Genomic DNA, 10,689 nt, shown 5'->3' on the forward strand with positions numbered 1-10,689 from the left:
GATCTCAGCTGCAATGGAATGTTCATTACTGACATATCTCACCATTAGATTTACCCTCATCAGTAATGAGCCTGCAATCCCCCACACCCATCCACCCAAAACATCTGAGTGGATCTGTCAGTCCATGATGACTGGCCACCTACCCACCGCACTGGCCTAGGCTTCCCTTCCCTTCCCTTTGTGACGGCCTTCCAAGAAGGTGGTGGCCCAGGAGCAGAAACAGCCTCAGGAACTGTGATTTTTGCACTTGGCTGTCTTCCCCCTTCTGGCGTGAAGTCATTTCCCCATCCTTCTAGGCACTTAGGCTCCCCCCATCCCTTCCCTCTCCACCCCTCCCTCCCTCTTCCCCCCCCCCCCCCCCCCCCCCCCCCCCCCCCGCTTCGAGGCCTTTTCCCTTCCCCCCCAGGCCTTTGCCCCTTTCCTTCAGTCCTCTCCCAGTACACGGGAGGCCTCCCCCAGTACCCGTGGGCCTGCCCTGGCACTTGTGAGGCCTCTCCGGCACCCATGAGTTCTTTTCTGATGTCCTGCCTTCTCTCTGAATAAGTTGTGCCACTTCTCAAACTCTCCACTCACCTCTGAAATTGCCTCAGTGGTCAGCTCACCAGGTGCACACCTGTTGAAAGCAGTCGTGATTCACATCGTTGTGACATCACACAGCCGTGTATGGATTTTTTGATGGAGGGGGATGATGTAGTGAATCCACTACAGTTTGCCTACCACCGCAACAGCAGACGCCATCTCCCTGGCCCTGCACTCAACCCTGGAACACCGAGATAACAAAGACACCTATGTCAGACTCCTATTTATTGACTACAGCTCAGCCTTCAACACCATTATTCCTACGAAACTCATCTCCAAACTCCATGGCCTGGGGCTCGGCTCCTCCCTCTGCGACTAAACTTCCTAACTCACAGACCACAATCAGTAAGGATAGGCAACAACACCTCCTCCACGATCATCCTCAACACCGGTGTTCCAAAAGGCTGTGTTCTCAGCCCCCTACTGTACTCCTTAAACACCTTAATTCCTGTTGTGGCTTAATATTCTGAACTAAACACCAATATTCTGAATTAAACACCTATGACTTTGTGGCCAAATTTCCTCCAACTCAATTTTCAAGTTTGCGGACAACACCACCATATCTCAAACAATGACGAGACAGAGTACAGGAATGAGATAGAGAATCTGGTGAACTGGTGCAGCGACAATAATCTCTCCCTCAATTTCAACAAAACGAAGGAGATTGTCATCAACTTCAGAAAGCATAGAGGAGAACATGCCCCTGTCTACATCAATAGGGATGAAAGAGAAAGGGTCGAGAGCTTCAGGTTTTTAGTTGTCCAGATCACCAATAACCTGTCCTGGTTCCCCCCATGCCGACACTATTGTTAAGAAAGCCCACCGACGCCTCTACTTTCTCAGAAGACTAAGTAAATTTGGCATGTCAGCTACGACTCTCTCCAACTTTTACAGATGCACCTTAGAAAGCATTCTTTCTGGTTGTATCACAGCTTGGTATGGCTCCTGCACAAGGAACTACAAAAGGTCATGAATGTAGCCCAATCCATCACGCAAACCAGCCTCCCATCCATTGACTCTCTCTACACTTTGCCTCGGCAAAGCAGCCAGCATAATTAAGGACCCCACGCACCCCGGACATTCTCTCTTCCACCTTCTTCCTTCAGGAAAAAGATACAAAAGTCTGAGGTCACGTACTAACCGACTCAAGAAGCGTCTTCCCTGCTGCTGTCAGACTTTTGAATGGACCTACCTCGCATTAAGTTGATCTTTCTTTACACCCTAGCTATGACAGTAACACTACATTCTGCACTCTCTCGTTTCTTCTCTATGAACGGTATGCTTTGTCTGTATAGCGCGCAAGAAACAATACTTTTCACTGTATGCTAATACATGTCATAATAATAAATCAAATCAAATCAAATCCTGTGTAGAGGCTATAATGAGATGTAAATGAATGGAAATGTGGATCCCGATGTTACATGGTGGGAACGTGGCCCACCACTGATGGAGGAAGGGAACGATTGTGGCGTGCTTTCCGGCCAACGTAAAACACAATTTGGGCTTCTTGTGAGATTTTCTGCTCCCATCACCAAACCAGCCTGAGAAAAACAGGAGAGAAAAATCCCGGCCAATGTTTTTGCTCACTGAATCACTGGCATATTCTTAATATATATCGAATAAAGTGTAAGTAAAGGAAATTGTTATTGGAGGCAGGTGTCGGGGCAAACAGGTGGAAAAGTTCCAAGAACTGTGTTGTGTTGGGATGCCAAAGTGATCTCATGCTTGCCCCACTTCTCCCTGGGTGGGATTGCGGACTAGTGAATTTGTTGAGAAGCCACTTAAGAGGACATTTAGCATTGAATTCTGTAATTTTCAGTCATGGAAGCTGTTCCTCAATCTGTCAGCAACTTGCCAGGACACCCAGATAAGAACACAGTCCTTCTTCAGTCAAACTGACATAGTTGGGAAGGCTTTCATCAGTTGCAGTGAAGAGCTCAAGCCGTGGCCAGGTAATGGGCTAGTGTTCAAAGTTCTTCTCTCAGCGACTGCTTTCCCTGCTTGACAAGTGATTGCCAACATCTTAGAAGGCACTCCACCTGTTTAACACTTCACTTATCTTCAGTCCATTTCTGTCAGCCTTTACCTGAGTATGAGAGCAAATTACGCAGCACCACCTCTGCTAACACCACCAGCAGCAGGAGCAATAGCAGCTGTCTTCTCCTGTGTTATTCCATGCTGAGATCCAACTAGAAGGAGGTGAGAATTCCCCCCGACACACACAAATGCGCACACATAACTCTCCCTTGATCTGTCTAAGCACCAGTGTCTCAGAAGGCTCAAAGTTGTAACAGCAGGTCACCGCAACCTTCTGGAACAAGACCTCCTCAACGGAGCAGATAGGTACGTTTTCCCAACAGCTGACAATGCCTTGTGTGGAGAGGAAGGATGGATACCATTTGTGGAGATTAATGTGAAGCATGAATGTAAACAGACAATAGACTGAGGGTGACTTGTGCTGGCTGCTCAGAGGAAGATTAAGCAACTGCAGGGAGAGAATTGAGTAAAGTTGCAAGGTGCTTTGTCCCGAGGAGGACTTTACAGGAGAATGTTGGGAAAGTCAGGGCATAGGACTTGGCACCTGAAAGTGTTATGCCACTCACTTTTCATAATCTACTGAGGTCCTGGATCCTCTTGTGCATTGTTCCCTGGCTGGAGGGAGCACACTACTGGCACTGACTTTCTCAACCACTTTAGCCCCTGAGATCCCCCAGGTAAGAATGAGAGACCCAAAGAGCAACTTTTCCAGGTCTCCTTTTCGTTCCAGTGGATGCTGCAGTCTGAAAAATCCAAGTGGTGCTGATCTTTTTTTCTGAAACATGCTGCAGTTAATTCTTTGGCATAATGGATGCATCATCCCACCTATCCACCTTCCCTAATTGGTTTGGGGGAGGGGCGGTGGTCAGAGGTGGGCTCTTAATTGGTTTGCTCTGGTAAAGAGAAACCACAAAATCCATGAGCATTGGTTGATATCCCTCGATTGATATCCCATCCTTTAAGTCCCTTCTTGACTATTGCATTTTTGATCAACTTTTCATTCAGTCCCTCCTAATCTTTCTTTGGCCTGATATCCCTTTTTCCTTACACTTATTTATTGGTCCTTAGGACATTTTCCTAAGTTAAAGATGTTCTGTTAATGTAAGTAGTAGTTTACACGACAACTATCGAGAGCATGATGCCCTAACTAGTGACCATGTTTATTTAATAATAATTTGCTTTTCTCTGCTGATGCTTGTCCATGCACTAATTGTTTGCTATGGATTTGATGGAGTTTATGTGCAGAAATGGGAGCTGAAAAGATAAATCTGTACAGGAAAATACACCTTGATCACACATGGATAACAAAATGGAAATGGGTGCTACTAACTGAATGGATGAGACAACTTTACTGTATTTGATTGTGCTCTTATGGTTTTAATATTCTTCCTCAAACCTATGGACACTAATCTGCCTCTACATACTATACCATACATGGGGAGGTACATGGGGAGGCCATTCAACCCATCGGTATGCCATCTAAGAAAAAGATCATTCAGCGTAATCCCAGTTCCTAGCTTTGGCCTGTACGTTATGGCACTTCAAAGTATTTTTAAAAAGAAATTAGGGCTTTGTACCCCTACCAACCTTACAAACAGTGAGTTCTAGACCTACACCACCCTCTGGATGAAGAAGGTTCTCAACACTCCTCTGATCTTTCTACCAATGGGAGATGATGGCCTAGTGGTATTATCGTTAGACTATTAATCCAGAAACTCAGCTGTAGTACCTGTTAATTCTCAGATACTTTCGACCAGTTTGCTTACTCTAAGGTTTTACCCCGGTGTCCTTATTTGCAAGCTGGACAAAGGACAAACACAAGTAAAGGTTCAACAAGTTTATTAATAATAACACTATTAACCCTTAAATTACCCACATAAAACAAGCGGATACCCCAGATTCAAGTATACTACCCGTAAAGTTGGTTTGGTTGAACTGCAGGCTCGATTCTCTGAGTCCCTCTGGTCCATCTTCACGAAGGTGAGTCTCAATGGCAGTTTCTTCCTTCCTTCCTTCTTTGGTCAGTCTTCCGAATGGGCAAGGCCATCTCCTTAGTTGAGTCTTCGCTCCTGTGTGTCTCCAAGTATGTCCCTTTATCCCCCTGCCTGCTTGCCTTTCCAGAAACTTCTCTGGCTTCCGGCCAATGAGGTTCCAGAAGGGGGTTCCAATACCCAGTGGGTTTCTTGATGTCTGCCTGACAGGACACCAGGGTCCGCCCCCCAGGTGTCCATCTCCATGCTGTTGCTCACGTATAACTTGTTATCAGATAAGGTATCTACAGGAGCTCTTGGTAACCGAAAGTCTGGCCCGATCTGGGCTTCTAACAATGGGCCGGTGCATTTCAATGAGGTGCAATGATCTCCTGCTAAGTCTCGATAGATTGTAACGACCTTTGATGGGTGGTTGATGGGTCAGGCACAGACACATTTGTGTATTTGTACAATTGGCCTGCCTGAGGTTTGACTGTGTTTGATTTTAATATGCCCAATTCTTTAATTTAGGATATCCAATTTTATCAGCCTTAAAACTAGGCCCTGTTTATATCACCACATAATGCTCTGGGGACCCGGGTTCGAATCCCACCAAGGCAGATAGTGCAATTTGTATTCAATAAAAAAAAACTAGAATTAAGTATCTACTGATGACCATGAAACCTTGTTGATTGTCGGAAAAACCCATCCGGTTCACTATTGTCCTTTAGAGAAGGAAATCTGTCATCTTTACCTGGTCTGGCTAACATGTGACTCCAGAGCCACAGCAATATGGTTGACTCTCAACTAACCTCCAAGGGTAACTAGGGATGGGCAATAAATGCTGGCCAGCTAACGATGCCCATGTCCCATAAATGAATGAAAAAAAATTAAACCTGTCCCCCTTGGTTATTGATCTCACTACTAAGGGCAGTAGCTCTTTCCAATCCAATCTACCTAGGCCCCTCTTAATTTTTTACACCTCCATTGAATTTCTGAGTCTCTTCTGTTCCAAAGAAAACAACCCAGTCCATCTAAATTTTTTCTCATAACTAAAATTCTCTATTCCTAACAACTTCCTGAGAATCTCATCTGTACCCTTTCTAGAGTAATCATATCCATCCTGTAAAGTGGTGACCTGAGCAAATTCTAGCAGCCGTCCAAATTGTATTTTCTAAAATTCTAGCAGTGGTGCTGGCTATAAAATGTTTCTATCGACTGGTGTACAAGCAGATTGCTCTCCTATCTTTCGTCATGAGAATTCCTGATGCACCTGCCTTAGTCCCAAGAGTCTACCAAGTGGTTCTTGCCCTCCAGCAAAAGTATCAGACAGGTGTTCCACTGAGATTCGTGTGTGGGATTTGGCGTAGCCCAAGAAAATTCAGATGCGACTGCTGGCCATTAAATTGATTTGCTATTGTGATTGTACTGTGACCAGTTGTTATGGTCACAGAACCACAAAGGGGCCAATGAGCAATAGTCATCATAGGCCAGCGCCAATGCTGGAAAGGGCTGGCTGTTCCTCCTGAGGGTAGGAGAGTTAATTAATTTACATGCCTAGAAGCTAGTTACTTTGCTAAGAAGATGTATTCAGCTTGTAGATAAGCTAAATTCTTTCCTATTTAAGCAGCTGATTCCATTGCTTCAGAGACTGGTTTCTCTGCATATTGAGGAACTGATTCCTTTGCTGAATAACAGACCTCTTAATCCTGAGAAGCTGATCCAGTGATGCTGAGCAACAGAATCCTTTGCTGGCTGATACCTTGATCTTATTTGAACGGCTGATTACCCTTTAAGTGGCTAAACTTTTTTTGCTGTGGAGATGATTTCTTTGATCAGCTACATCTTTTTTTTGCTGAGATTGGCCTATTTTTGCTGGGAAGCAGGTCCTTTTTGAAGCATAATAATCGGCAGGTCTGGAAGCATCTGTGGAGAAGAGGGTGCAGTCGCTCCACAGATAGCGATAGGCATGCTGAGTATTTCCGCACTTTGTGTTTTTATTTCAAGATTTCCAGCATCCACAGCATTTTGCTTTTATTTTCCTTTTTTAAAGTTGGTTCCTCCATTCTTTTGTTTGTGGAAATTATAACATAAGAACATAAGAACATAAGAAATAGGAGCAGGAGTAGGCCATCTAGCCCCTCGAGCCTGCCCCGCCATTCAATAAGATCATGGCTGATCTGACGTGGATCAGTACCACTTACCCGCCTGATCCCCATAACCCTTAATTCCCTTACCGATCAGGAATCCATCCATCCGCGCTTTAAACATATTCAGCGAGGTAGCCTCCACCACCTCAGTGGGCAGAGAATTCCAGAGATTCACCACCCTCTGGGAGAAGAAGTTCCTCCTCAACTCTGTCTTAAACCGACCCCCCTTTATTTTGAGGCTGTGTCCTCTAGTTTTAACTTCCTTACTAAGTGGAAAGAATCTCTCCGCCTCCACCCTATCCAGCCCCCGCATTACCTTATAAGTCTCCATAAGATCCCCCCTCATCCTTCTAAACTCCAACGAGTACAAACCCAATCTCCTCAGCCTCTCCTCATAATCCAAACCCCTCATCTCCGGTATCAACCTGGTGAACCTTCTCTGCACTCCCTCCAATGCCAATATATCCTTCCTCATATAAGGGGACCAATACTGCACACAGTATTCCAGCTGCGGCCTCACCAATGCCCTGTACAGGTGCATCAAGACATCCCTGCTTTTATATTCTATCCCCTTCGCAATATAGGCCAACATCCCATTTGCCTTCTTGATCACCTGTTGTACCTGCAGACTGGGCTTTTGCGTCTCATGCACAAGGACCCCCAGGTCCCTTTGCACGGTAGCATGTTTTAATTTGTTTCCATTGAGATAGTAATCCCATTTGTTATTAACCCATGGGATCATGCATCTGTTTTAATTGGTGAGGAATGCGGATTGAGTGTTCCATCCCACCATCTACCTGCTTCATATAGATTGGAACAAAAGCCAAATACTGCAGATGCTGTAAATATGAAGCACACTTGAAATGTTCAGCAGGTCCGACAGCATCTGTGGAGAGAAAAACCATCATGAGAAAACCTTTCATGAGAAGTGGGACAGGATGGAAATGTAATGTTTTGAGTGAAAGGGGTGGAAGGTGGGAAGAAATCCGAAAGGAAAGATCTGCGATAGATTGAAAGAAAGGAGAGATTAAATGACACAAAACAATTGTGAGGCCAAAATAAGCGGTAATCGAATTTATAAAGAAACAAAAGATGCGTCTAGAAGACGTGGATGATGAACAGCTGCCAAAGAAAGGTAACAAAATTGAGTATTTCCAACATTTTGCTTTTTAATCATACATTGGGTCAATGCATTTCAGCATTGGCTGGATAATTGACAGTCAAATGTGGGGTGCAGAGTCCAGTTCTACTATCAGGGATTGGAGGCTGTGAGGGATGCCCTCATGGAATAGAGTCTGAGGGTCACATGGGGATTGGAGTCTGCGAGGATACCTCACAGTGCGGAGTGTATGAGGCTCCTTCAAAATCTGAGTCCCTAAGGAGATTGGAGTCTGTGAGGGATCCTTAGGGGGAGGAGAGTTTGAGGTTCCTTCAGGGGATTGGAGTCGGTGAGCATTCCAAAAGGATTGGAGTTTGAGGGCCCCTAAGGGGTGGAGTCTGTTGTGGTCCCGCAAGGGTGGAATCTGTGAGGGGCCCCTCAGAGGGTGGAGTCTGAGAGTCCCTCAGGGCGGAATCTAGTTCCTCAGGGGGCAGTCTGTAAGGATCTGGGCAGTTTGAGAGGGTATTTCAGGGGGTGGAGTCTTGAGTGTCTTTGATGGTCCCTCAGGGGATAGAGTCGAGGATGGATCCTTGCTGGAGGCTGGGGGTCCCTCCAGGATGGAGTCTATCCCTCGGGATGGAATCTATATCTTTAGGTGTGGAGTCTGAGGGTCCCTCAGAGGGTAGAGTGGCTCTTCAGGGGGTAGTGTCTGACATTGTTTCTCAGAGGGTAGAGACAGGGTCCTGGAGGCAGAGTCTAGTTCCTCAGGGGGTGGAGTCTTGAGTGTCCCACAGCGGGTAGTGTGTGGGATGGTTCCTCAGGGTGGAGTTTGCTCCCTCGGGGGGGTGGGGGGGGGGGTAATATTTGGGATGGTTCCTCGGGGTGGAGTTTGCTCCGTCGGGGGGGGGGGTAATATTTGGGATGGTTCCTCAGGGGTGGAGTTTGCTCCATCGGTGGGGGGGGAGGGGGGTAATATTTGGGATGGTTCCTCGGGGTGGAGTTTGCTCCCTTGGGGGTGGCGGGGGGGGTAATATTTGGGATGGTTCCTCGGGGTGGAGTTTGCTCCGTCGGGGGGGGGGTAATATTTGGGATGGTTCCTCATGGGTGGAGTTTGCTCCCTCGGGGGGTGGGGGGGGTAATATTTGGGATGGTTCCTCAGGGGTGGAGTTTGCTTGCTCAGGGGCAGGGCTTGCTGGGGAGGAGGCGGGGTCTGGGGGTGGGGAGGCGGTGGGGAGTGGGGAGGGGGGCGGGGTCTGGGGGTGATTAGGGAGGGGATGGGGACTGGGGGGTGGGCGCGGGGTCTGGGTTGCGGGTGGGGGTGGTGTCTGGGGAATGGGGCGGGGTCTGGGGAAGGGGGCGGCGTCTGGGGGAGGGGGTGGGGTCTGGGGAAGGGGTTGGGGGCGGGGTCTGGGCTGCGGGGCGGGGTCTGGGCTGCGGGGCGGGCTCTGGGCTGCAGGGTGGGGGCGGGGTCTGGGCTGTGGGGGCGGGGTCTGGGCTGCCGGTTGGGGGCGGGGTCTGGGCTGCAGGTTGGGGCGGGGTCTGGGCTGCAGGTTGGGGCGGGGTCTGGGCTGCAGGTTGGGGGCGGGGTCTGGGCTGCGGGGTGGGGTCTGGGCTGCGGGACGGGTTCTGGGCTGCGGAGTGGGGGCGGGGGCTGGGCTGCGGAGTGGGGGCGGGGGCTGGGCTGCGGAGTGGGGGCGGGGTCTGGGCTGCAGGGTGGGGTCTGGGCTGCGGAGTGGGGGCGGGTCTGTGCTGCAGCATGGGGGTGGGGTCTGGGCTGCGGAGTGGGGCAGGGTCTGGGCTGCAGGGTGGGGTCTGGGCTGCGGGGTGGGGTCTGGGCTGCGGGGCGGGGTCTGAGCTGCGGGGCGGGGTCTGGGTTGCGGGGCGGGGTCTGGGCTGCGGGGCGGGGTCTGGGCTGCGGGGCGGAGTCTGGGCTGCGGAGTGGGGGCGGGGTCTGGGCTGCGGGGCGGGGTCTGGGCTGTGGGGCGGGGTCTGGGCTGCGGGGCGGGGTCTGGGCTGCGGCGTGGGGGTGGGGTCTGGGCTGCGGGGTCTGGGCTGCGGGGCGGGGTCTGGGCTGCGGGGTCTGGGCTGCGGGGCGGGGTCTGGGCTGCGGCGTCTGGGGGGCGGGGTCTGGGCTGCGGCGTCTGGGGGGCGGGGTCTGGGCTGCGGCGTGGGGGTGGGGTCTGGGCTCCAAGGTGGGGGCGGGGTCTGGGCTGCAGGGTGGGGGCGGGGTCTGGGCTGCAGGGTGGGGGCGGGGTCTGGGCTCCAGGGTGGGGGCGGGGTCTGGGCTCCAGGGTGGGGGCGGGGTCTGGGCTGGGGGGCGGGGTCTGGGCTGCGGCGTGGGGGTGGGGAGGATCCTGTGACACTGAGTCAGAGCCGCACCAACACCGAGAGAGAGCGAGAGCTGGTCCCTGACTCACCGTCCACCACACTCACAGGGAGGGAGGTCGCTGCAGAATGGCGGTGCTGGAACTCGCTCTGCAGGGTCTCTCCATCTTCGGCCTGATTCTGTTCGTCATCCTGTGGCTGATGCACTTCATGTCCATCGTGTACGGGTAAGAGGGGCAGGAGAGGCCGGGGGGAGGGGACAGAGGAGAGGCCGGGGGGGGGGGAGGGGGACAGAGGAGAGGCCGGGGGGGGGGGGAGGGGGACAGAGGAGAGGCCGGGGGGAGGGGACAGAGGAGAGGCCGGGGGGGGGGGGAGGGGGACAGAGGAGAGGCCGGGGGGGGGGGGAGGGGGGACAGAGGAGAGGCCGGGGGGGGGGGGAGGGGACAGAGGAGAGGCCGGGGGGGGGGGGAGGGGGACAGAGGAGAGGGCCGGGGGGGGGGGGGGGAGGGGGACAGAGGAGAGGCCGGGG

At 51.1% G+C, this 10,689-nt stretch overlaps 1 protein-coding gene across 1 annotated transcript in view; it reads right to left on the minus strand.

Annotated features, from left to right (window-relative positions):
* Nucleotides 1–7,461: 7,461 nt before the first annotated feature.
* LOC144495237 (sushi, von Willebrand factor type A, EGF and pentraxin domain-containing protein 1-like) overlaps nt 7,462–10,689 on the minus strand; it is a 43,158-nt gene continuing 39,930 nt past the window's right edge. Inside the window, exon 13 of the mRNA XM_078215306.1 lies at nt 7,462–7,622. Coding sequence (XP_078071432.1) covers nt 7,462–7,622 — 161 coding nt within the window. The remainder of the gene's footprint in view (nt 7,623–10,689) is intronic.

The sequence above is a fragment of the Mustelus asterias genome, chromosome 6 (genome assembly GCF_964213995.1).
Source record: "Mustelus asterias chromosome 6, sMusAst1.hap1.1, whole genome shotgun sequence".
Taxonomy (NCBI): Eukaryota; Metazoa; Chordata; class Chondrichthyes; order Carcharhiniformes; family Triakidae; genus Mustelus; species Mustelus asterias.